Raw genomic sequence first — 27,311 nt, forward strand, 5'->3', positions numbered from 1 at the left:
AATAAAGCTGGCTGTGAAGGAAACATATTATTTTGCATATTTTATGTATACACTTTCCAAGAAATATGACCTTTATTTTCTAGTTAGAGGGAAGTGCAATCAGAGTGTACACAGCAAAGGGTAGCTGGATCATTAAAAAGAATATTTTCTCTGATATTAGAAGTCTAAATGGGCACTAGTCCTTATTCACAACCTTGGCTTTTTCTGTCTGCCCTGAGTTAATAAGTGATAAGGCCAAAAGAGAAATAAATCACTGAGGTCCCTGTCCAAAGAAAACATATTGACTACAGCCAAGCAAATAACAGCCCATAACCAATGGTCCCATTCATCATTCATGTAATAGGGATATAAAGTATTCCCTACCTATGAAACCATAGAGTAGGAAAAAGCCTGATAAGCCCCCAATCTAAGCTATGTGATTTGATTATTAAAGGACATGAACTGTTTGTCACCTACCTTTAATCTTTAAGATGTGTTGCCATTTCTAAACTATAAATTTGTGGTAAAGGATTAGAAAGCTATTAACGATAAAGGTATAAACTAGAGTTTATAAGGAATCCAGCAATTGTCATGCAACCCTCTAGACCCTTGGAACCTTAACCCAATGAATATGATATAACATACTTATCTGACCTTCAAAGCCAATAAACCATTTTTTGCTTTTCAAGTTCTAGACTTACTCCATGATAAATTAGCCCTCTGAATTCTCAAAAATAAGCCTTGTAAATTCTTTTATTTATCCCCACCCCAAAACCTTTACATTTTCATGCCTTTGCTTCAAAACTCCCTTATTCCAGACTGAAATTATTAATCTTTTTTTCTTATTCTTCTTCTTTTAGCTCATGTCAATTGATAAGACATTATTCCCTCTTTTTTTTTTTTTTCTTCTTTTCTTCTTTTTTTCTTTTTTTTCTTCTTTTTTTTTCTTTTTTCTGTAAAGGCCAATAAAACAGAGAGGTGAGATGAATTTCTAAAAAGCCTGAATTGTGTTCTCTTGCTACAGGAGCTTCACTGTCTTCTTTTGTAATGCATGGATATTCTGATTAGACAAATGCCACAACAATGGGCAGTTCATAGTCACAGCAAGGGCTGCTGTGCTCAGTTTAATGTGTTTTCATCTTGTGCCCTGGAGAGAGGAACAGGGCACTTTCCTGGTCCATAAAGCAGCTGCTCATTGCCACTGAAATTTTTCACAGACTATTAGAAGGGAATTCTGGCTGTCCTGTGTGTCTGTATTTACCTGTCTCATCTTTCCTGCACTTCTCAGGGGGTGCAGCAGTTTTTGGTTTCTGCCTGGAACCGCCTGCAGGATTTACTGTGTGGCACTGAGAAATGGCTAAACCATGGGCCCTGATGTCAGAGGTGCCTGAGTAGATAGGGAAAGATGTCAGAATGTGAATTTAATGCATAACCACTGGCTCTTGCACAGCGCTACCTGCAAACAGCCTCCTTAAACTGTTAATCCTTAATCCTTTGAGGTGCTTGTTAATGGGGGCTCATTTTGCCTAGGCATTTAGTTATTCCAGTGAATGTTCAGCTGACTCTGACATTGTGGTGTGGAACCACAGTTCCCCAGGGGCAGGACTTGGGCAGCCTCACTCGTTTTGAGCTTTGTACTAGCATCCCTATTCAGCCAGGAACACTTACCTAGCCTGGTTAAAGCTTGCTGACAGCAGTGACTGCAGAGTAGATATGCCCCAATACAGCCTACAGATTCTGGCTTTTTTTTGTTAACATATAGATAAAAGGAAAATCTTGTAGCCTTTCATCTTAGCGGATGCAAGAGCAATTTATTGCATGGAGTGCAAAGTTCTTTGTACTTTTCTGCTATCTTGCAAGAACTCACGCAGACTCTTCTGCTTAGTTATGAAGACATCAAGTGCGTAAGTGGGGTGGTCGGCTGTGGGGCCTGGGTAGAAATGCTGGAAACAGTTTTGTCCCGGTATGTTTTAATGCTGGTGGCTTCTCAGTCCTGCTGGAGACACTGAGTTGCCTCCTGTGCTAACATGCACTTTTTATTATATTTAAATCAGAGCTTGACTATTTCTGTGTGTAAGGCATTGCAGACAGTGGGGCATGCCCTTGTAGGCACTGATATCTGCAACTGTGTTGCTGCACTGCAGGAGCCAACTGAGGAGAGGACAAAAGCAACTCAGAAAGGAAGGGAATTGTAACCACGGTGTTTTAAATGATCTGAGACTTTTGGCAATAGTCCATGTTTATTTCATGATAATGGTTGACTAATGCCTTACATCAGATAGAATTTTGTTAAGGATTTGGTCTGTGCAGGTGTTTCAGCAATCTCTGCAGACTCCCCTGGAGCCTTCTGGCAGACCTCTGTCAGCAGCCAGTTGCTGATAGTGGTAAGCAGGAGCATGGTGGGCTTAGTACTAGCCTTTACTGCAGTAGCATTGTTTTAAAGATCTCTTCAATCCTTTCCCCCTTCAAAAAAAAATCTCAAGCCCCATTATCTAATATACGAGGGCTGCTCTGAAAATAACACCTCCCATTTTTCTTTGTTGGCCCAAAATGTCAGAAGCAGGTGTTGATGGGATGGCAGCAGAGGTTGAATCTTCTCACTGATATTCCATTTCATTTTGTTGTCATGTGACAGATGGCAGCAGAGGGGCTGTCTGACAAACTGGCTTCTAACATGGAATTGTATATGAAGCAAAGGAGTAGAACTGAATTCCTCCATGAGGGAAAAATTACACCAATTGACATTCATTTCTGAATGTTTATGGAGACCAAACGGTGGTGTAGTGCAGTGAGGTGGTGAGTGGAGCATTTCAGCAGTGGTGACAGTGACAGTGGGTCACCTCTTCTGGTGCAGGTTGTTAGGAGCATGGCATGCAGACTCTTGTTCATTACTGTTTAACAATGTTGAAAAGTAGTGTTTTGTAGCAGGGAACTTACTCTACTAAATAGTGTTCTTGTGCTCTTCCTATCAGTTGTTGTTTCCGTGGAAATAAATAGGAGGCATTACTTTCAGAGCAACCTATTGTAGAGGAAATGCTAAGTCATGGCCTGAAGCAGTGATTGAGCTCCTGGTGGGAAGGCAGGGCCAACTCAGGGGAGCTCAGGTGTTTGCAATGCTCCTGAGTGACAGAAAGGAGTGAAGCCAGGATCCACCCTTTCTCAGACCTCATTTAAGGGCTGGCAGTGGAGGTAAGGCATCTTTTACTGGAGATCTCTGCCTACCTGAGGCCTTCCAAAGGTAAGCAGTTTTCCTTCTTTTGATTCTGTGTCCATAGCTGCAGCATTTGGGCTTGTGTTTGTTTGCCATAGCCTAGGGTTGTGCTTCTCTGCTATTACTGCTGTACTTTCTATCACATTATAGCATTACAGCATTTCACCTATGTATAACTATAAACTATAGTTATAAATATAATACTGTATTCCTTGAAAAGTTTTCACTATTGTTCTGTTGTGGGCTTTGCAGTTAATTATAAAAGGATGAAACAAACAATACTCAGTCCTGCCAAACCAAGCACATGCAAATCTATCCTTCTACAAGGTAGGGCACAACTTATTCATGTCACAAACACGGTAGCGTGATACGAATTGGGCTGTGGTTGTGCAGTAAGTCAAATATTCTGCTTGAATTTGTTTTGTACATACAACTGAGCAGAAGATGTTTCATAGCATTTTTTTTTCCTCAAGGAAAGAAGTCAGATATTGCAATAAGGAGCCCAGATTGGAACAGTTCCTATTGCAGAGCCTACAGTCTTGCCTAGTTTGCCCTAAGTGATTTGCATGGCCATCCCCATGGTTACTTCATCTTCTTTACTTTTCCTTCTCTCTCTTCCCTCCCAAATGTTATTTCTCACCTTTTTCCTGTTGTCATAAATTGTGGTTGGCATTTTGCATTAAGAGTTGCTGGCTTGAACTGCTTTTGCTTAGCAGCAGGTGTTAGCATTGGTGGTTAACATGAGGAAACCACATTTGCAGAAGACAGAGAGTTAATTTAAAAAAAAAAGTAGAGAGAAACCCCACAGAACCAACAAATAATGGCATTTCTTATAGTCCTTATGGAACAGAAAATGCATGTGTAAATTAAGATGTTGTAACAACCATCTAGTAAAGATAAACATTAGTTGAAACAGAAAGTGGCACAAAACTCTGTTTCAAATCAGTGAAAGTTGTGGAGCAAAACCTGTGATGTCTGTGAATAATGGTGCAATTTGCTGTCAAGTTTTAGTGCTGTAGCCTCTTCCAGGTTGGGCTTTGTCCCTTTTGAACCTGATGAGTCCTTTTTAGCATCATCTGCAGAAGAGTTAGGAATCTTGTGGTTCCAGCAGCTCTGCGTTCGGAGCTGTGGGACGCAAACCCCTGCCTGTCTCAGCTCCATCGTAACACTGGGTGCATCTCCACCAGGAAGGTCTTCCCTCTGCCTCTTGCCTGCGGATGGGCTCTAAACAAGTGCTTAGATGTCCATGGGGATGCCTGAAGCTGCATAAAAGTTGCTCTCTCTATGGCCCATGTGCTAGGGTCTGTGTAGGAATGTTGCCACAAGCATTATAATCCCATGATAATTTCTGAAATACACGAGCTTATTGTCCCTCCCTCCTCTCTTTTTTTTTTTTTTTTTCTTTTTTTTCCCTCTCCTGCATTATATCCCATTCCTGGTTTTCTGTGCGATGCTTTATGTAGAAGACTGAGGCTGACTAATTAGAAGCACCTCCTTTGTATGCTCAGGCAGTTCTAGCAGTAAGCTTGGATTTGTAAGAATGAAAGGCAAGATTTTACTGCTGGAAGTAAGCATGACTTCATGTTGAAAGGTCACTTGTGCAAGGGAAGTGTAATTTTTGAGAGGTAGATCTCTGACTGGTTTCACCACTCCAAAAAAAAAAAAAAAAATTCTCCCCAAAGTTCTTCAGCATGTTGAGCACTGCTACTGGAAATAACAGTTACATTGTTGTTCCTAAAAATAAGTCTTCGAGTAGCCCTCATATTGAAAAACAGTAATATTTTCCCTGCCTGTTTTTAATTCTGCTGTGCTTTTGTTTCCCTTAAATCTTGCATTGAAGACTGCTTGTCCTTTATTTAAAAGGAAAAGAGTTTAGTTTGCCCGTTTGCCTTTGGTTGTGCTTTCCCTCAATGGTTCTGTCAGTTTGGGCTCTGTTATTGATTGAGGGGCTCTCAGGGCTGGGTACAAGTCTGGTGGGTCAGGGACTGAAACAAGAACCTGTGCTAAGTGTCTTTTGTTCTGGAATGAAGAATTTAATTCAGACCTCCCAAAGACAAAGCCAGTAGGCGTGTGGTTTCTTCTTTGCGTTCATCTTTGCATCACTCACACATCCTGTTCAAAAGACAAATGAATCTGATTTATAAGGGAAGGGGTGGATATGGCGCCCTCCCCTCTCCAGTTTTCCCCCTCAGACTTCTTGTCACATGCTGACTAGAGCTGGGAAATAAGGGTATTTTTGAGGACTGAGAATTTGTTTTCTGGCAGTGAGTTTCCTCGTAGTGCTTTGCTCCCCATGAATCTTTGCACACATCTTAGCTGGGGTGGTCTGTTTGCAGGAAGACTTAGAGAGTTCTATGGAAAGTGGAGTTTATATTTGTCTTTGCCTGGAAAAAGGGATGTAAAACTTACTGACGGTTATTAGAAACTGAAAATACTTGTGACTCAAAACCAGCTAATGCACAGGTGAGGTAATGCCTGTCTGTACATAGGCTATAAAATGCAGAATTGGAAGTGTGTAACAATCTACTTTTTGTGCTCTGTCTTAAAGCAAAACATTAGTCAGACAAAAATATTTGATCAATACTTTCAGTTAGCAACTTAATTGGAGAGTAATGTCCCTTTGGACAGTTGCTGGGGGGGAATGACTTGTTATGAATTATTTTTTTCAGAGGAACGTGGTTTACAGGGCATGGTGCTGATGGGTTGTTGGTTGGAAAAGATCACTACGATAATTTAGTCCATAATAATTTAGACCTTAATGATTCTGTGATTCTTCCCACTGGATTACTGATACCCACGTGCAAAGGAGATGGTGGACTTGCTCCTTGGGATACCTGAGATGCTGTGTGTAATCAGATGAAATGGATGTGAGCAGGAATCTATACAATTTAAAGCAGAAAACCCCAGGATTTTTTTTCCCCTTTAAACATTTTATTCATGTGTTATAAAACATTGAATGAAGATTACTCTACCCCCCACTGCTCTGTCTTGTAATTCTGCAGTAAGTGTGAATGTAGCAGTTATAGCTGATAGTAGGGAGCAGCCAATATCCTGTGCTGTGGCCAGGAGCAGCCAGGCAGATTGCATGCAGTTCTGCAGAATTCCTCTGACTTCAGTGGGAATCTGCATTATCCTTTTGTGTTACATAATTGCGGTCCTTGGGATCGCTCAAAATTATCATTGCTTTCTGTGCAGCCCCTTAATACTTACCCTACGTGTTCTATGGGATAATGTACACAATTTTACAATAACTATGTAATTAACTCACTTTGCTGCTCCCCTCTCCAGGGAAACTCATGCTTCTATTAATGCTATTAGGAAGGTCCTATGCATAGAACAAAGAAAGTGGTGCAGCAGATGAGTTAACATGATTTGATTTGCAGATGCTTTAAACACTTAGCAGGAGACAGCTACGGAAGCTAATTAAATCACTCTAAGGTGCACAGGATTATCTGCTTTGTAAGAAACAATTTCAGTGAATTATGGTCGCCCTTTAGCTGAGGGAAAGTAAAAAAGCATATTTGTTTGGAATTAAATTTCCCACACCATGTGCCCATCAGACCCCTATTTTAGGAGTAGTGAGGAAAGAGAGGTCTTTTGTGGGGAATATTTTCTAGGAACTTGAGTTTGGGTTCTGTAAGAGTGGCGCTGCTTCCAACTTTCTTTCGTGAAATTTTTCCAACCTGGCTATTGATTAGAACCTGTCTTTAGGCAGTGTCTTGAGTTAAAAAAAATTGTGTTGGTACATTCACTACCTCTCAGATACTGCATCTTATTTAGTGTACCGGAATTCCCAGTTTAAAGTAATCACAAAATTTATGGAGAAACGGATAAAAAAGGTTGTAAAATATCGATTTGGGGAAAATAATAACACAACTCATCTATAATAAGAAGAAAAATGAAGCAATAATTCAGAGGTATTGAGCGACTTGCTGCTGGAAGTATTGATCCGATGCTTTAGTGTGCAACATCACACCTAACATTGCAATGGCAGAGCAGCACTGCATTCCCCTGCTCGTTATTTCACTATTGCCTTGTTACGTGGGTCCTGCAGAGCCAGGATTGCCAGCAGGGAAAGAGAGGAGCCCCCAGAATAACCACAAATCTGTAACATCTTTGTGTTGCAGCATCCTGCTGTAACAGCATGCAGACATTGTCCTCTCATGCCTGTCTTACCTCATGGCAGTCCTGTGGCGTGGCTTTGCTGGAGTTTTATGCTCTTGATCTTTTTGCTCTATCTTGTGTATTGCCTGTGCTCTGTATAACTGGGACCTCTGTGCTATCTTTTTTGATTGCACACGATCAGAAATGATGTGCTGAGGAAACATGCTTTTCTTAAATATTGACTTTCAGGATCTGTGTATAAACATTCCAAATGATATTGCAGTGCTTCCTTACTGTGGCAATAAGCAAACATTGAAAAAAGGTCAGCAAAGGTCAGTGGAATTGTAGAATGAACACTCCAATGTTTCCACAGCATTAAACTCCACCGTGCAGCGTTGCCTTTCTGTTTATCTGGTCACATCTGCTGAGGTATTACGCTTGATGGTATGGCATAAATAATTTAGCAGCAAGATTTTTTAAAAGGAGGACTGATAAAATGTATCTATGAGGGGAGGGGAAAAAAAATTAGAAGTTGTGCAGGGTAAAATAATAGTTCACTCCTGGAACAGGGCAATGTTTTAGCTCTCTTAAGGCAGACGTGCATTCTGTTCTGATGAAGCAGCTGTGTGAGTGCCTGCAGACTTGCTGCATCCCTGCAGTCATTACTGAGAAACATGAACTGCTCAGGTGAGTGAGCTCTGACCAGATCAGACCTCCTGCAGATTTCAGTGCACATCGATCTGTTGTATTGGCGCTGGATCCGTTCTGCTGGGCGTGCAGGGTTTGTCCTCTTCACCCCCTTAATCCACTTGGAGGTGGGGGAGTGAAATGGACGCTTCTGGCCAGGGGGAAGGGAGGGAAAAATGAAAGGAGGAAAATAATCTGTGGCTGATTTAGAGGCTGAAGCAAAATTGCTTTCTGTAAGACCCTGCAGTAAGAAAGACTCTTGAACCACCAGTACCAAAGCAAGTACAGGTCACCATGGCCACAGCATCACACCACACACCACTCTGGCACAGTTCTTCCTCTATCACTGTGTGTTTCTATGGGCATTGAGGGCTGAGGAACAAGCTGCAGCCCTGGGAGGTCACAGTCTTTTCATTTGCATGCTTGCAGGCCTACGCTGGCTCAGGAAGGAGAAAGCATGCAGTTGTTTTTGTAACCTGAATAACATTTCTAGTCTAAAAATCCCAAAGGAAAAATCATTGTCAAGTTGGCAGGTTACGATGGCATGATGATAAATGAGTGAGGTGTGTGTTCTGGCTCTGTGGGGACATGCAGGATGAAGAAAGCCCTCTTCTCTTAAGCTCTTTGCATCTACAGTCAGGAAGGGACAATTACAATCTGAAGATGTGCCCTTGCTGAGTGCTATCCTCTGGACAGAGCTATGGCCATGCATTTCTACCCCCTGAAAGAATTATTTTCTTGAGAGTCTCATGAACTAGCATCCATTTAAGCCATGGCAATGCTTGTGTATTTTTCTGCCTTCACTGATTACAGCCACAGGACAGACAAAACTGTGTGTTATGGTTAACACAGGAAATGATTATGACACAGGGTGTCAATAGAACAGTTATGAAGTTTCACTGCTGCATACATGCGTTTTTTTGTTTTTTGTTTTTTGTTTTTTGTTTTTTTTTTTTTTTTTTTTTTTTAGAAAACAGTTTGAGACTTTCACTGTTGGCCAATTGGAGACTTCTTATGAAAAAATTTCCTAGTGATTTTTGCAATAAGGTCTACAGCAGGATGAAATTAGACACTGTTTTTTTTTCTCAGACTTCTGCAGTAATTCCCCAATTTTTATCATGCTAGATTTCACAAATTTGGTGAATTCAATTTTTTTGGAAGTTTTTTCTTATTTCAAAGCACCAGTTACAATGCAAGACTTTTTTTTCTCCGAGGAAATAAGGTTTTTATTTTATTTGCTGCTTCTTTTCAGAAGTTCCCCACTTTGCCAACCTTTTCAAAATTTCGTGGAATTAGGTCCTATGGATTGTGATACCCATGTTCCTTACAGTTCATCTCAACTGCCTTAATGATCATAGCGTCATTAAGGTTGGAAAACACCACTAAGATCATCTAATCCAAAAAGTTTAATGGACTTCCTTTTTTTTTTTTTTTTTTTTTTTCTTTTTTAATTTGTTCTCCACCAACCCATCCCTGTAGCCTTGCTGGCTCATGGGCTTGGTGGGACTTGGGTTGTCTCCCTGCACATCCTGAGCTCAGCTGCTCGCTCCTGTACTGGCAGCACTGGCAGGATTCCCTCTGAACATCTGCTTTATGCTGCTGTTACCTGCGCCAGGGCATCTTCCATCTTGTCTATAACCTCTGTTGGACCATTGTTGCTGAAGGAAAGCTGGGCAGCATTAAATTTGATTTAGGCTCTTAATGCATGCGTTGTAATTATAGGTATGGGTAAAGTAGGTAAAACCACATGCTAATTCAAGTCCCATGTACCTCTTGGGCAAAATAAATATTGGCTCTATCTTTTGTTGGCTTTGTTGTGGTGTTTTTTTTTTGTTTTTTTTTTTCATCTTCTTGTTTTGTTAGTTCCTTTTAGGTGTTTATCCAGGCTTTTTTAATATGGTCTGAATTGGGATACTTTACACAGTACTTTGGCAATCACTGGTAGCTTCTGAGAGAGGAAGAGAGATATGTACACAGCATTTTTTTTTTATTAGAAGATTTCCTGTAACATGTGTATGCAGCTTGATTTCTTTTAAGCTCTGATTTGGTAAAACAGAAGGAAAAAGGCTAGAGCAACTGTATTACCTTGTTAAATTGATCAGAGCATATTTAGATAAAGAACTGCACTGTGCTTTTCTCAGTGCATTGTACAGTTGCCTTTTTTCAGTCATCTTTTCTGCACTTTCTACACTGTTACTCTGATAATGCTGAAGGACAAAGAATTAACTTGTCTCCGTAATTCACTCCAAAGTCCATCCCATCTCTCTCTATTTTTCTCGTTAAAAACAAATTGTGTGCAATTTGTCGGAAATTGAAACCACGTTTTTCACTTGACTTTCCAAAATTAAAATTTATGAGGAAAAAGGAGCAATAAAGCAGTTACAATCTGGTCATCTATAATTATCTCTGTGGTTGAAGTAGTTCCACATTTAAGGAGAGTGACACCAAAAGTTTATCACGCTTGTGTCATCATCAGAAATTTCACTTCTCTTTTATTATTTCAGGCCACAAGAACTACTGAAACTGATATTGCGTCGTATCAGTGAAAAAAGAATTAGATGATCTATAAAAACAAGATTTTATTCTGAGAAACATGCAGCAATACTTATCTCCTTTATTTACTCATTTTAGCATATCAGTCTTACTATAAATTTAACAAATTGCTCTCCTTAAGCAGAATTCATTGTGAAAAAGTTTTATTTTCCTCTAGATCTATTTCTTTGTACGTCTTTCACGTTATTCTTTTCCTTTCGCTCTTGCATTTCCCCTCTGGTACGTTGCTCGCTCTCTGAGAACAATGGCAGTGACACTCCAGCGCCAGAAATCTCGACTGCTCTGGTTCTAGAATGTTTGTGGCACTTGCTTTAGTTTCCTCATTTTGCCTTTTTTTGTCTCCGGATTAAAATCGAGCCAAATGATGGATGCTCGTTACAATCAATTGTTTCAGACAAGCCACCAAAAGTACTGTAGGATTCATTTACATTTAATCAAATTACACTTTATTTGCAATTCAGGAAAATGAGAACTCTGTAGTAAATCAAATATTTCCTCTCCAAGGGCCCCATTCAGCAGAAAATACCCAGTCTTCCAAATTGGTGCCTCAATGTATGTAGCAAAGCTTCCAGCGGGAGGAGAGCTTGTGCTAACAAACTGCCTATTGCTGTGGCTTTTCATCATTTTTTCAAGGTTGTGGGCACCTAAATGTTGTCCAGTAGAAATGCAGATCCGTGAGCAATGGATTGTTCAGTGGAGTTCATCTTGTCAACAACACACTTGTATCTCTCCTAATTCCCTTTCACGGACCACCAAGAAACTCTTGCAGGAGTTCTGAGGCCCTGAGGGTTTGTACACAACTGATCTTTCCATTGCAGGTTGTGTTATTTTAACATGAAATTGGCGATGGTCACCAAATGTCATTTTTCTGAGCTGTTATGTGTCACCAGAAGACTTCAAATGAAGGGTGTTAATATATTTTAAAACTTGAAATAGAGTGAATTCTACCTGAAGGCACTCATACAGTGTTGGGTGGATTCTCATCTTTTCTCATTGGCCTCTTAAGGTGAAGACAGAATGCATGATTTGCTTTTGAATGGGAGGAAATCTTGACCCCTTTCCCATGCATTCTACTACAGAAAAATTGTATCCAGAAGGCAACTCTTTTAGCCTTGCTCATCACAGCACAGAGTAACAGAACTTTGAATCTTTTTCCCTGTGATTGTTCCTGTTGTTATTCAGTTAAAACTGAAAATTTCCAAGTAGGCATTTGTAACTAAATTTTACTGCACTGGGGCTGCTTGTTCTCCAACTCTGAAATGGAGACACAGTGAAGGACTAGTACAAGGGATGTGTGATGCCAAATAATCTGGAAAGAGCCCTGATACTAAGGCAAAACTATTTCTGGGGGGTTAGTTCTTTTTTGTTTGTTTGTTTTTTGTTTTTTAAATGAAATTGGAATTGCATCTTTTCTGCTGGAGTGATGCCCTGCAACTTAGAGGCACCACCACCATCATAATCTGATTGAAATACTGAGGTTTTAATGCTTAAAAAAAATTTGGAACTGATCATGTACAGTGTTCTATAATCCAGTGGGATTAAAGAGCCTAAGTGATAATAAATAATATTTTGCATGCTTAGCAGTTAAATTTAATAAATGTCCAACTTGAGTACTTCTTCAAGAGCTTTTGAAACTGAATTCTCTTGTCTGAGACTTGTGCCAGCCTTTGGTGGGTCTCTGTCCATCATACGTGATTAGCTGAAGATGAACATTGCCTGTGAAATAGTATGATAGGCCACAGTCCAACAAACGTAAAAACCAAGGTGGATTAGTCCTTTCTGTCCCTTTCTACTCATTTCATCTCTGAGTATCTGAATCTGGAAAAAGAATTTTTATCTACTTTTGTTCAAGGGGTGCAGGAAAGGATGTACTTGCTTTTCTCTTCTGTGTGTTTCAGTACATGTTTTATTTTATACTTGTGACAAACTTACAATGCAACAGTTTTTGAAGGGCTCTCTGTCTGTCATGCTGCTGGTGTGGGCAGATTGCAGGAGGAAAGGGAAGGAACAAGAATGACAGGTCTGGGTCGTCTTGAATTGAGCAGCATAATCCCGTGGGAATTTGTTGCCTCTTTTCTCTTGCTCATTCACTTTTGTTTCATGTGACAAAGTTTGGTAGAAAAATGTGACATTATATTTTCCCTTTCTATGTGGAGAAAGCATCTACCAGTTTGCAAGTCCACATTTAAGTATATCATTGCTGTGTCTTTCCCAGTTTTGGCTAGGATGTATCTGCTCCATCTCTAATCCACCACTTGCTACAGATCAGAGAAAGGGTCATATTTCTGAGCCTCTGTACACATGCATGTATAGCTCGTTCAGAGCCATGTCGACGAGATACAGATAACACACTTTAGGCCACACAACCACTTGTGCACACATGAAGCTACATTTTTATGTGGCTTCTGTTCAGGGAAGATTGTTAGGTCATCTTTAAGTGAAGGTGAAAAAACACCCCAACTTTTTAGGACAATTAACTCTGCAAGCATGTTAGCGTTTAATTTGACACAGCTATAACTTAGATTCATTTTGGATGAGTACTTTTGCCATTGAACATGCATCATGTGCTCAGTAAGAGAGGAGACCTTGAAGGATGGAAAGCTCAATAGCAACCAAATAAGCAGACTCCACTGGTGGGAATCTCCTTTCTGAAATGGCATCTCCATGGTCCATACACAGAACTATCCCCAGCCTCTGCAAGGATAGGCACTGCCAGCCCAGTGACATTCAAGTAAGTCACTTCTCAGTTCAATGCTGAAGTGTTTTGTTCTGAATTTCTTTCCTGTGTGAAGCCGGTTTCTGATGGCTTTGTGTCTTCTTTGCACAGCAGCAAATTGCACTCTGTGCCAAAATAGAGGTACATCTTCTATGTGTCCAAAGCTGGAAGACTGCATTAGTGCGTTGCACTGCACAGACTAATTAGCTCTGGCAGCCAGGTGCTTAATACTCTGCTCACTTGGGGCTTTAGTGAGTTTGTTTGTTTAAGTGCATTCTTGCGTACTGCTGATGGACCCAGAAGTATATTTGTATGTATTGCTTACTGCCTGGAAAGCTACAAATCAGTCACTGATAATCATGCCACTTCCAGCAAGGTTAATGTTAAATTATTCCTTTTAGACCAACGATTTGCAATTTGCAAAATTAAGTTTTAGCATTCAAATACTCTTTTTCACGTGACACTTGGAGCATCTTTGTGTTTGTCACCTGGTGACTCTGTGTCAGTATTGGACTTTTAAGGCGTATTTGTATGACATACATTGGTAGCAACTTATAAAAACAAGGATAATTTTCATGAAATCCTCTTGAAGCAAGTTATTTCTATACAGTTATCCATTGTAGTGGGTTTGGGTTTTGTTTTGAATCAGATGGAAGTTACTTTTTTACACAAGGAAATGGGCAATACCATGGCACTGTGGAAGTGTTTCACTGATAACTTCAGAGTTGAAATCTGACTTTTCCTATAGGCTGCCAGTGATGCAAAGAAAAGGAAGGCATAAAAAGGCATTAATGCATGATTTTAAACCTGTGTGGTCATTCCTGCTCACTGATGCTATCATTACCTCTTCTACATTAACTCAGCAGTGAGCACCAAAGGTCAGCTCGCTCTCCTGTAAATGAAACTTCATGAGTGTGATAACAGGGTGCTTAGTTTCAGCTGGGTTCCCCACTTGCCCACAGCCTTTCACTTCATTTTTTTTTTAATATACAAACTACTGGCTTTATAGGTGAACAGCTGCACCTGGGATATTTTAACTTACATTCTTGTCTTTGATGGTTTACCAAGCGCATTCTAGGTGGGAAATTGTGATGTCAGGAGAGGGGCAGGATGAGAAGAGAGTGAAATAGGCAATTATTTTTACTTCCTTTTCTCTTACGCTTGTGAGGCTCCGGATTCCAGATCAGCAATCTCTCTGTAGACAGGTTTGGAGTCTCCTTAACTAGTATTTGGGGGCAGATGTGCAGAATTTGTTTTCTCTGTAATTGACTCACAAGGTGATCTAGCGCTGACAATCTAGCATAGGTCTGCTCAGCCCCAGAGCTCTCATTTGGTCGTGAGCCCCTGAAGCTCCAGCTCATGGCCTGCAGCGCTGCCCCTCCTCTGCCAGAGCTCACATCCCTCTGAGCACAGTGGAGGAGCAGACTTGCCAGCCCCGCTGCTGCGCAAATGGGGCACTAATGGTTTGCGGATCTGTAGATGGTTAACTGATCTGTGCATTCAATTAAGATGAGTTTCTCAGTTAACAGGCACCCTGGGAAGAAACGAGTTGCTTTCGTTTCTGGGATTATGAGCAGTTAATGAAGAAAACATATCAGAATTCTGGCTGTGTTGCATGAGATAACCCTAAAAATGCAGCACGGATTTTTCAACTTACTCGTCCAGCAAAACCCTTGCCAGGTGAGAGGGAGAAATCGATGCGTGCCTGAGTTTTCTTGCAGACAGTCTCACTGGGCTGAATGCAAAGTAGTGTTGCATACAGAGTTGAATTTTACTTTATGCTCGTCTTGAGGTCTATCGCTTTGCTTGCGACTTGCCTATTTAAAATTATAATTCAAACCATCATTTAAATAATATTTACCATATTCATTTTGTCAGACTTACAGTGTGAGCAGAACATCCGAGAAAGATGGATGTATCCGACTGGAGGTGGAGGCTCTGCTATCTGATGTGTGCATGTAAAATACAAGCTAAGACACAACCACTAAAAATCAGTGTATTTTCAGAAGATTTGACAAAATGGTGCTGCTTTACACTAGTTGAGGATCTTGGACAAAGTGAATATGAGATGAGTTTGTGCTGAGCCTTGGTGACTAACACATTTAGGAGAAACAAGGAAAATACAAAGATTTTACACTGGTATTCTGTGGATCTTGCTGAAAAATTGAAAGGATATTCATAGGAATGGAATTTTATTTTAAAGTTTCCCTTTGTACTGCAGGCTTCCAGAAGGATGTAGAAGTGTTAGCAAAAGCAGTGAATGGCAGTTCATGAGGGAGAAAAGTCAGGAAGGTTTGCTTTCACCTGGGATCATCAGCTGTCCATGCTGTTTGCTAGCAGAGACAACTTGTTTGGAATAACACTGTACAGCCTAACCTGCTGTTGCCAGAGCAAATAGCCCGTGTAAAAGGAATCCTTCTACTAAATTTGCAGCCCTCATTTGCAGTCTGTGCTGTTCATTAAGGGACTGAACTGAAGTTTTGGCACCTGTAAATGAGGAAGGAGGTCTGGGCTCTATGGAAAATATAGTCCTGCTCTGAGAAAGGCTGCTGGAAGAGGGGAAGCATTATCAGAGATGGGTTTTTTTCAAAGCCTGGAGGAGGGGGCAGACTGAGAAGCCCACTTGTTTGAGTTTAACCTCAGAAGATTGCTGAGAGGCAAAAGAAAAAAAAAAAAAAAAAAAAAAAAAAGCAGTGTGGATTTGGTTCAGGCACTACACTGAGTACACCTGCCTCTTCAGTCAGGAGTTACTGAAGATATTTTGCTTTCAGTGCTGTATTGATCAGGATCATTGCAGTCACTTCAGGTCAGGGGAAAAGAAAGTTAGAATTATTGTTGCAAGTCTGCTCTAACCTTGCCATTTGTAGATGTGTCATGCCGCGTTACACCTTGCTTGTTTACTGACCTGCTCATCAGCTCACCTGGCTTAATTTCTTTCAGTTATATTACTTCTACAAATGGATAGTTTTCTTCTGACCACCACTCAGTATGCCATCTGAATAAACTCAACGAGGCATGTAAGCTACCACCCACAGGAAAAAAAAAAGAAAAGAAAAGAAAATCATGGTTTGTTGTCATTTGGAAATGACCTGGGAAAGCAGTCAAGGGGCATTTAGTTTGGTCCAGAGGTATGGCTAGTCAGTGCATATAAGGCAAAAGCAATAATACATCTCTAAACTAGCTTGAATGAGGCTTCTTTAACTACTGCGCCTAACTCTGAAATCTCCCCCGCTGTGAGCCGTAAGTTGCTTGTAGTCTTGTTCTAGAGAGTAATAAGTATTGTTGTTTAGCAATTGTGTTGTTGAAATTCAGCTCCACTATGTCTGACAGTATTTATCTAAAATACTTTCCCTGGTGCGTGCTCAAGTTCCAGTAAACCGTGTCTTATTGTGCGACCTTTTCATTTTCCAGTGAAAAGGGATCAGCTCGTCAGATAAAAGCTACAAGCCGGAGTACAGGAAAAATGCGTGCTCAGAAAATCCGAGCATGATTGAAAACAAGATGTGTTAAATCAATGCAGTTTATCGCCTGCCTATTCCTGGCAATTGCTGTTCTAAGCTCATTCTGAGCACACGCTAGATGATAAAAGTATAGTGTCACAGTGCTCACTGGGGTGTGAGGGCAGGGAAACATGTTTATCAGACAGACTGGTATGATTTTTTTTTTATCCTTGATAACAGTTATTGTCAAAATTTTTGTGGGAAAAAAAAAAACCAACAGCCAGAACATTTACAGAAGCAGGTGATATCACTGCTCCTAAAACCAGCGTGCTGAGACCTCTCCAATTACACATTCCTGTTTAAATGTGACAAAATAGCAAACAACAAGCCCATTTTAATTTTAAACAATTTGCTGCATCACCAAGGATACAGCCAAAATGGTCCTTTTGCTGATGAGTTGCCTTGTTGTTACTCCATGTGGACAACTCAGAGCCAATGTTCAGAAACAAAGATGTCCAAAAACTCTAGTTTTCTCAAGGCATATGAGCTTAGTTGCAGAGGGATTCAATATTGAAATCAAACTTCATGGGAGGTCAGTCCCTTCTGAATGCCATGCTCTACACCTAGGCACAATTCTCCTTTTTGTGATTCAGGTCTAGCTGTTCTTTTCCCCTGATCCCATTTGCAGAGACGTTGGATGCAATACCTGCTGTTTGTCCAATTTCCTCTATTGAAGATTCTTTTTGCTCTGACTGTAGTGCACTTCAAGTCTACAATTTTGAGAAACAGCCAAGTTTAGGCTAAGGTGCTTTATAATAGGAATGCCTTTGGTGCTCAAGCAGGACACTGAATTTTTCATTTTTACATACCCTGGTAATTTTTATTTTTTTTTTTAAATAAGTTGAAAAGAAGATGAGAAATAGGAGGGTTAAAAGAAAGAAGAGACTTTTCAAAAGAGGTACTTCTGCATACCAACATGTTGCAACAGTGGTTTTCAGTAGTGTCAGCCTCAAAGGAATTTGTGAAAGATAGTGAAAAGAGAAAACTTAGATGAAATTGTTAAAGGCATCTGCGTGTGCATTGTGGGATGTGAGGAGCTCATGCAAAGGGAAAATGTTGAGAATAAGCGTGTTAAGAAATGAAAGAAAAGGTTACACAAAGTGACATTTTAGCATTTCCTATGGTACATCTCTGCATCTGTTTCTGAGCCAACAGTTTAAAAATAAATGCAGTGTCTATTTTTTAAATGCTTTTAAGTAGACCTAAATATAGACCTTATAGCTAACCTTTGTCACCCATTATTTTAAATGTTGGCCTCTATGCATTTTTGTTAACCTTTGTGTGTAGGTACACATTTATTTAAAAGAAGCTGTTATCCATTGAGATCTAGCAGGAAATTTTTTGCTGTGTGCTCATGCATTACCAGAATGTTCCTGACACACAGGAAAATACTCGCATGTAGAAGTTTTTGGTAATGACTGCTAAAGATGCATCAGTTAACCCAGGAGACTAGACGAAGTATTCAACATGCATTAATTTCCTTCTGGCCTTCTGTATGCATATCCTCAGTGAATTCTAGCAGCCTGCTCTGACATTGGTACGCTTAAATTCCACTACCTGAAACTGGATTTTGTTTCATACTCCCACAAGTCCAAATTTTCTCCATTATACAAGAGGTCACTGCAGTCAGAGGCACAAGAAACTGTGAAGCTCACAACTTGACTTTTTTTTTTTCCCATAGCCAGGCTACAAGTATCTAAGAGTGAGCAGTCAGAGTTGATGTTTTTAGAGAAACCAATGCACGATCCTTGCTGGACAGATCCAGTAATTGCATACCATAACTTTCATTTAAAAGAAAGAATTGGGCTCAAGACAGGCATTTCATGCACCTGGCTGCAGAGCATGGGCCGGGTGGGCAGGGAATGGCTCTCTGGTTCTTAGTTGCTGGAGAAAAATTATCAGGAGGAAAATATCACGCTGTCTATCATGTTTGTAATAACTCTGATGAACACAGTAGTGCTGCCTCAAATGCTGGCCTATTGCATCTCTAGTTCGAGTAAAGAGCAGTCACTGGGAAAACTCAAGAAATCTGGGTGTCAGGCTGTTTATTTGACTCGGCTCTGCATTTTTCTTATTGCTTGGTATACATACGTGGTGTCTGTTTGGACGTGACATGGCAATAAAGCATGAGAACTACATTTTCAATATTGCTATCTCTATTTCCATTAAAAAAATGTGTGATGGTGCCACTCTTTGATTTTAAAAATGGAAGTTCAGTGCACAAAAATACGTTTAAGTGAGGGAGTACAGAGACCAGAAAAGCAAGGAAATTCTGAGTGAGCACTGGAAGGGCCTTTCTAGCTCCAGCCTTTCAGTGCAGGCTGGCTGTCCCACCCGCTTCCGTTTTCCATTGCTTGCGGGAATAAACACTCCAGGGAAAGGCAGTGGAAAGGAAACTTTATAAAAAGCAAGACGAATTCACAGCAGCAACAAATAGCTCAAATGCTTGCATGTTTTCATTTAACAATCTTTAATTAGCAAAGGAACAGTCTTTGCAGGGAGACTTGCAAAACAGCCTTTTTTTCATTTGATGATGGGGTTTTGCGGAGCTTTTTTTCTTGCTGTCTTTGTAAGGCAGGCAGAAGAGACGACTGAGCATAAGAGTTGTTGGGTTAGGTTTGCTTACAGTGTGCCATGTCCAGATCTTGAAACGAAGAGAGATTATGGTAGAGGTCAAAATCTGACTTGCTGGAGTAGACTGTGTGTCCAGAAGTCCTCAGCTGCTCTTGATTTTCTTTCAATTTCTTGTTCTCTGTGCCTACAAGTGTTTGGCCCACTGTAGTTACTGGTTACATGCGTTAAATCTATTTCCAGCCTTCATTGCCATGACTGTGCTGCAGCTTTTTTGATGGAGTTCTTTTTAGTCTGTTATGGCTATGAGGTGTTGAGATGCATCAACGTATGTGCCTTGGACATTGCATCAACTTCTATCTATGTACTGGTGAAGATTTCCTCATCAGGTGGGAACAAAAATGGTGTGTTGAAGACCCCAAAGCCCCTCACTTTTCACTCTGTACTTAAGGACTAGTTCTCCAATTCTGTCATAGGGCCAAATTTGAAGAAAATGAATTTTTGTACCAACATAGAGTCTAAAAAATCTTCTTTCATACTGCTGTTTTAGCATGAAACCATTACAGCCCTACTCTTTTGCAGGTCATTCTTACCTCCTTCAGGCTGTGCACTGTGGTGCCTCTGTCTTCCCAAGAAAACCAGCAGCTCTGGTGCACCACAGGAGCAAGCGGTGTGGGACATTTAATTCCTACATGTAGCCCTTTCCTGGGAGTTTCACATAAATCAGTCAGGACCAGATTTCTCATCTGGAATAGGGACTGACAAACGTGTGGACGCAAGGCCAACTGGTTTGTAACCTTCAATCTTCTCTGTTATTTGAGCCCTGGAGTCCCTTTTCTCTTCTTGCAGCCTTATTGCTGGAAAAGCAAATGGGAAGTTCATTGGTCTCAGAGCTGCTTTCTCATTGGTTTTGGGTCAAACAGAATGCAGAAGAAACAAGGGCTGAAAAATAAAAAGAATAAATAAAACCATGAATGCATGGGAAACAAATTAACTGGATATGGTTTACGTTCTGAAATATTTCCATAATGCTTCTATGTAGCGTGTGTTTATTTTTCTTTGAATAATAATGTTAAAATGTGTCTAATTCAATTATTCTCTGCCTTCACTGAATGAGTTTTCCTCGGTGAAGAGTTCTCCTACGCTACCCCAAGCTACGAATTCCATATGATATTTGAACAGGTCCTTTTAATTGCTGATATTAAGTGTCGATCATTCTGCTGTAAGTTGGCAGCGTGGCCAGAGAAAGAAATTCCTCTCTCAGATACATCAGACAGTCATTCAATTAACAACCAAAGCTTTATTGACACAGTAGGAATTCATTATGTGAAATATTAAAAAAAGGCCTCCACTGACTAGTTTAAAAAAAAAAAAAGAGTGTTGAATTATCTACACGTAGTTATTAAAATTATCCGTGCAGAATTTGAAATCATAGTTACAGTGCAAATGTCTTTCTCAAAGGTATAAGCAGTGTTTCTGTTGAAAAATAAGATGGACTTCGAAAAGGTGAATATAATGTATGCATCCTTATTTCCATAGACATTGTGTGTTTTCTTGATTAAAAGCCTTAGATGTGAGGAGTTATGGCTTTAGACTTGCTGCATAAAAAGCTTCATGGCTTGTTCTGTTAGAGTCTAATTTGAAAGAAAGTTCTTCCTCAAGGGTTTAAGAAGTAATTCATAAAATGGTAAGAATAATAAATATTGTGCCTTAACTCATACTCCAGGATAGATAGACAGATTCTGTACACCTGGGTGTAATTTTAGCTAATTCACACAAGAGACAGGCTGAAAGTTTATTGTTTGGAGGGAGAAAAATGGCTTAAATCTTGTATTTGCAAAAATGATTATATTAGCTTAAATGAAAATGCTACCCTATTAATGGCTTCAATAAGCTTTGCATTTGGAAAGGTATTTTAATAAAAAGTTACCTGAAGTTTACTGCAACTTAAAATATGTAAGTGAAGGAGAAGTACTTACTTTGATTTATGTGTCTTTTGGAGGTGTAATTATTGGCTTTTTACTCACCTATGTAAAACAATGTACTTTTGTAAATGGATTTCTGGCCACTTTACTCCTCTTTTTTTTTTTTATTCCACATAAAAAGTAAGCACTGTCAATCAAAGAATTTTAAGGTTTATTTCCTCTTTAGAAATGATTGATAGCCTTTTAGATTTACAAGTTGACAAGTTAAAGGGTTCTATTGGTATAATTATGTACTAAATTCACAGTCTTTCAATTTAAATGTCCTTTTAAAACCACGAGATTATCATACTTGTATTTTGAAAAGTGGGCCAGTCAGTTTGGGTTGGTATACAAATTGCTTCCATTAGCCTTGGGACCTATTTGAATTTAATACACCTTTTTAAAGTTAGTAGTACTTTCAATAGTACTTTTAAAATTTAGGGTAGTGGGAATGCATTTTAAGTACAGTATGTGTTAGCTTGTTTTTAATGTATGGATGTCAAGAACACAAATAGAGAATTTGTATTCCTTATTGATTCCTTTTTTCTAATCAAGGAAAAAAATGTTCTTTGAATTAGAGCCCTAGGAAGCCAGCCTTGCACTCAGGGGGGACAGAGGCAAAACCTTGCATGAACCTGCTGCCTCACTGAGAGCTGCAGTGCCTGGAGACCAGAATGTAGTTTTTTTTTCCTTTGGAGATAATGACATAGGAACTGGTGTGACCTCAATGCAGAATTTGGGGTTAAATATTTATACAAGAATCTTTCTCTGAGATATGACTAATTACATTTGACTTGGGATAAGGAACGGAGGGTTGATGCCATGCAGTCTTCTGTTCAGGCAGCTAAGGATTTCTTTTTAAAATTTTTCTTTTTAAAATCTAAGATTGAAAGGGTTGAATGGTTAGAGACCAATGAGTGATCTTTGACAGCTGCTGTTTTGGACTCCTGCAAACTGCAGCCTTCCAAACACACACCTTCCCCACAAAGTCCACCAAGCTGAAGCTATGTGAAGCAGAAAGTATTCAGTGCCTCCAGAGAATGCTTGAAGCCTTGTGAGGTTGGACCATAAAATTAACATTTTTTTGGTCATTTAGTTCAGAAAATACTCACAGGAAATACTCTGTGGATTTCAAATGTGTTGAATGTGTGGGAAGATATGAGAAAATGACTGCTGTCTCCTGGGGGATTTCAGAACTGGCCTCCATTTATAATATTGCAAAATTTAGTAACTACTTTCCCAAAGGATGTAAGGGGAAAGTGGCCATAAACTAGACTGCATTAAGGAAGAAACATGTATGACAGAACCATGCAAAAATCTTCTAGCAGTCAGAGGATGCTCTGAAAGTAATGCCTCCTATTTCTTTCCATGGACAAAGAGCACAATAACACTATTTGATAATGCAAATTCTCAGCTACAGAATACTGTTTTTCAACACGGTCATCTTTGTTAGCTATTCATATTCCCTGGACTGAGCAACAGGCTGCATGCTGCGCTCATAGCAACCTACACCAGCAGAGGTAATCACGGTCACTGTTGCCATGCTGTAACACACCACCCACTCACTGCCTCACTGTGCTCACACTCACCGTTTGGTCTCCATAAACATTCAGCAAATGTTGGTGAATGTCAGTGGGTGCAATTTTTTTTCTGCATGGTGGAATTCAGTGATGCACCTTTGCTTCTTACACACTTCCACGTCAGATGCCGTTGTGCCAGTCTGCCCTTCTGCTGCCATCTCTCTCACGTGGAAACCGAACGTAACAGAATAATGGTAGGAAGGTTCAGGCTCTACTGCCGTGCCATCAACATCCATCTCTCACCTTGTGGGCCATCATCATAAAATAGGAGCTTTTGGAGCAGCGCTCGTATGTAAATTAGAAGAACTAGCCAGCTATCTGAAGAAGGGAAATCTCACGATCAGGGGAAAAGCTTCATTCTCACAATTTCCATATGAGGGCTTTAATATAAAAGCAGAAAAGCGGACATTCCTAATTAAAGGAAATGCATTAAAAAAAATGAGGGAACTAAAGAAATATCAGGATCTTTGGGGCAATACAACAACTTCTGACAATAGATCCGAAATTAACGTCCTGAAAGACTTCTAGTCTGGTATCTCCATAATGCCATAAGAGTCATTTCAGTATATTTTCAGTATATTTTCTTGTGTTGTTAGAGAAATGCTGAGTTTCTGCTTCTACAGTGTGTGTGCAGAACTCTCACTCTTTACCCAGAACCCACAGTGGTTTGAAAATAATAAAAATGAAACAATTTCTTTGGAAGCTGGACTGTTTTGTGAGATTGTTTATGAGACGTGACTTAATCGAAAACAAGTCAGGGATGGGATATTACTTTTTGACGACAGTATGGTCTGACTAACAATTTTTCATGTTAAGAATATGAAAAAATGGACTTTTCTCTTAAAATGTGGGCATTTGGACAAATTGTGTCACGCCAGATAAGACTGATGAAGCTGTGTAACTCACTGTGGAAAAAGCTGCATTGAGCCATATAAGAGTGCTTACTACAAGTAAGGCTGGGAGATGCACTTTGATGCTAAATCTTTTTTCATGAATCAGATGGCACCATTCAAGTTCCATAAAGGAATTTATAAAAAAAACCTCCCACCCCCAAAAAACCTCTTTCTCCCCACTTAAAAAAAAAAATAATAATAATAAAAAATAAAAATTGAAAGTATCACAGTGGGAAGAAGAACTCACTTTTTTTATCACTGAATTAAAAAAAAATTTGCTAACAAATTGCTGTGGAAAGTTTTGTTGTCTTTGTTGGCATGGGAGGGTCGTGATGCACTGTTCAGAAATGCTTGAAAATGCTTGACTTGTGTTCTTGTTCTCCAGAGCACTTAGGAAATTTTCAGCATGTGTTGAAGTCTCGCTAACATCTGAGTTTTAAAGCGATCATATGACTGGAAATACAGCTAGAAGGTCATTCAATGCAGTCTCCCGTAATTACAGGCAATCATACAAAAAACATAATATGCTCGAATTTGCTTTGCTGAAAGCAAATGAGTTTAAGTACGGGCTTACAGATAAGCATGTGCTTAAAGGCTTGGCACAATCACAGCTATGATTAAAGCAGGCAAGCTTTCTCCTGAAGATTCAAGTGCTTTACCTCCACTCTCTCTCTCCTCAAGTTTACCTCTGTTTTACTGGTCAAGGGCTGGGGAAAAATGAGCTAAAACCACAGATGAATTTTTAAAAATGATTAGAACTTTCGGAACGGTTCAATGCTGACTGAGGCCTGAGCTGGGCTATTGAATACAGTAGGAGATACGTCTTTACTTCATTTCAATGGGTGAAAAATAAAGCCTCTGCCATGACAAATGTCTGTAGTTCACAACAGAATTGTATATGATCATTGCACATAGATCATATAAAATGTGTAATAAAGTCTGGAAGAAGAGAAGGCTCCTTTAGAGTTACTTCACCTGTCTTCCCATTACAAAGGGCCTTCCTTGTAACAGGAAAATAGGAAAAAATAGACAACGTGAAACATGGGGTGCAAAGCATTTATCAATTTAATTTCATCATGACTTTCAGAAATAACAATTGCTTTCTATTTGGTAGATGTGTATACAGCATCCCAAATTTTGTAGAGGCTGTCATAGGCACTCCAGAGAAAGGTTTGCATTGCTGGTTCAACTGAAGCCTCAAAGCCAACCTCATCCTAGACTTCGTAATCAGTGTTGATTTCAGTGAGAGGAAATTTTGCTGTGGTCCTTGCTTGGTCTGGCAGTGCTGTGCTGATTGTTGCAGTGCAATGGAGCCTGTTTGCTATGCATTTGTCACATCACTGCATTGTTTGTTGTTGTTTCAGCTCTGAATGAACCCACCATTGACTATGGTTTCCAAAGGTTACAGAAGGTTATCCCCCGGCACCCTGGTGACCCTGAACGCTTGCCAAAGGTCAGCATCAAGTTTATTATTTTATTAAATATGGCAAAACTGTTTACTGCGTACTTTTGTTTAAAAGTAAACCCTTTTCAGTTTTATATTAGACTCTCTGTATGTGTAACGCTTCGAGTTCAGTACTCGGCACAGTTAAGCAGAAGGAGAGGCATGACCAATGAGACCAAGTCAAGCAGTTCTCATATCAAACGTTATAAGACTTCTGTGACTCTCTGAGTCACCGCTGACTCAAACAGCCCCTGCCTTTCTTAAAATCAAATCCTGCTCTGTCTTTTGAATTACTTTATAAAAAGCACGTTTTTGATTGGTATTTTGGAACCTGAGCAACTTATTCATAGCAGAATGATGCTTCTTGGTTTTAGTATCACAATAGTGCCATTGTAATTTTGAGTTCACCGTTGATAATAGCAAATAATATGGGTCTTTAGTGAATATGCGTCTAGTGCTGCTGCACCGAATGTTGTTTTAAGATAATAATAGTAGCATACTGATTCATTTCAGGATCTCTGAAATAATTAGAGCAATGTATCGTGAAGCGATTTGGTGTTCTTTCGCATTAAAATATGTGGGAGATGTTTTGTTGGTTTATTTCATTTAAAAACTGGGGAAGAAGTTTACACGGCTTCCAGTTCTTCTGTCTTACACTGTGGCATGCTGTCTAGGTCTGTGCCCACAGCTGTTCTTGCTACCTATACTTTCATGCCATTTTGCTCTGGTGGAATCTTGTGGATTTGCTTGAGAAAGAGTGGGGGTATTTGAAAAAGCACTGGTCTGCACTGAGGTGCAGAGACACTGAGCATTCGCTGTATGTGGCACTGTCTGTGGGCTGCCACCTTGCAGTGTCTGCTCTGCCACGATGGCTGTTGGTGAGTTAGTGCCTGGCAGGCAAATAGGTTGGGTGTGCATGCTGGAAGAGCACTGCCTTCAAGTTACACAAAGGAAGATGTGAATTTGCAGACCTGGGGCACAGAGCAGTGCTTTAGCTGAGAACTCAGGCCAGATTCATCAAAGAATGCAAGTTCAGTGTAGCCTTTGTAGCTGAGTTAATCTCCTGATTTTTTATTCTGTAGCTTCCTAAGCTGTATGTAGGCTTTTATTGTCAGTTTTTGTGGACTTAAATGAGTTAATGTTTCTGAAGTGTTGCTAAGATAAGAAGAGACTGTGAATGCTACAAATTACTTTATTTCTTGATAGAAATTAAATTCAGTGATTTTTATTTTACTTTTTTTGTAGGAACATTAAGTCTTTTATCTTTGTGTAGGAAGGCTGTAGGCTGTGGTTTTGAGGTTGATGATGTGTTGTCCTTCCCTCTTACGACCAGAGAAACATTCTGCCCTGGAGAGTTACATTCTACATTGGCTCTGTTCATCCTCTACAAGCTGTCCCTTTCTCTGACTTTTGGACAGATTTGCAGTAGGTCTTACTAACACAGCTTTCATAGGTCATCAGATTTCCCTCCAGAGATGCAGTCCTTTCCAAATAAAGAGAGCATCCTTCTGGAGGTGATCTTTCAGGTGTATAATGCCTCTGCCACCAAAAAAACACACAGAGAGAAATGGTTCCTTAGAAAATTAGCAACCAGCCTTCATTATGCCCCAGATATCTGCAAGACCAAAATAAATACTTTAAATTTTCCCTGAATCCAGTATTCCAGTTGATGAGTGGATGCTTGCAGCTTTTGTTTCTAAATGAGGAAATTCAAGTAAAATAAGATTGAGCAATGCCAGGTTGGGTTATGCGCCTGAGTGCTAATGCATCACAGATTTTTGCAGTTATTGAGCTGCCTTTCAGATGCCCACAGTATTGAGGGGGTCCCAATAATGTAATTGGTTTTTTTGTTCAGTTGGTTTGCTTTTTTTTTTTTTTGGTATGTGAAAGCAGCCATGAGGCTGTACACCCTCCTTTTTCCCATTTAGACTAAGAGTGTTCCCACAGTAATAACCATACATTTCTGCTGTCTAGAGCCATAAGGCATAAAAACGTGCAGTAGAAAGCTTCATCTGTCTCCATATCGTGACTCCAACATTTAGCAGATATTTATGGATACAATATGAGAAAGAGGGTTAACACTGAGTCATCTCTCCCCTCATATACCCT

General features: G+C 39.9%; 1 protein-coding gene across 7 annotated transcripts in view; it reads left to right on the top strand.

Annotated features, from left to right (window-relative positions):
* Positions 1-27,311, top strand: part of EBF1 (EBF transcription factor 1) — a 268,717-nt gene that overhangs the window by 210,983 nt on the left and 30,423 nt on the right. For all 7 annotated transcript variants that reach the window (XM_048960858.1, XM_048960861.1, XM_048960862.1 and 4 more), the window contains one exon: positions 25,123-25,211. In XM_048960858.1, coding sequence (XP_048816815.1) covers positions 25,123-25,211 — 89 coding nt within the window. The remainder of the gene's footprint in view (positions 1-25,122; positions 25,212-27,311) is intronic.

The sequence above is a fragment of the Lagopus muta genome, chromosome 14, assembly GCF_023343835.1.
Source record: "Lagopus muta isolate bLagMut1 chromosome 14, bLagMut1 primary, whole genome shotgun sequence".
Lineage (NCBI taxonomy): Eukaryota > Metazoa > Chordata > Aves > Galliformes > Phasianidae > Lagopus > Lagopus muta.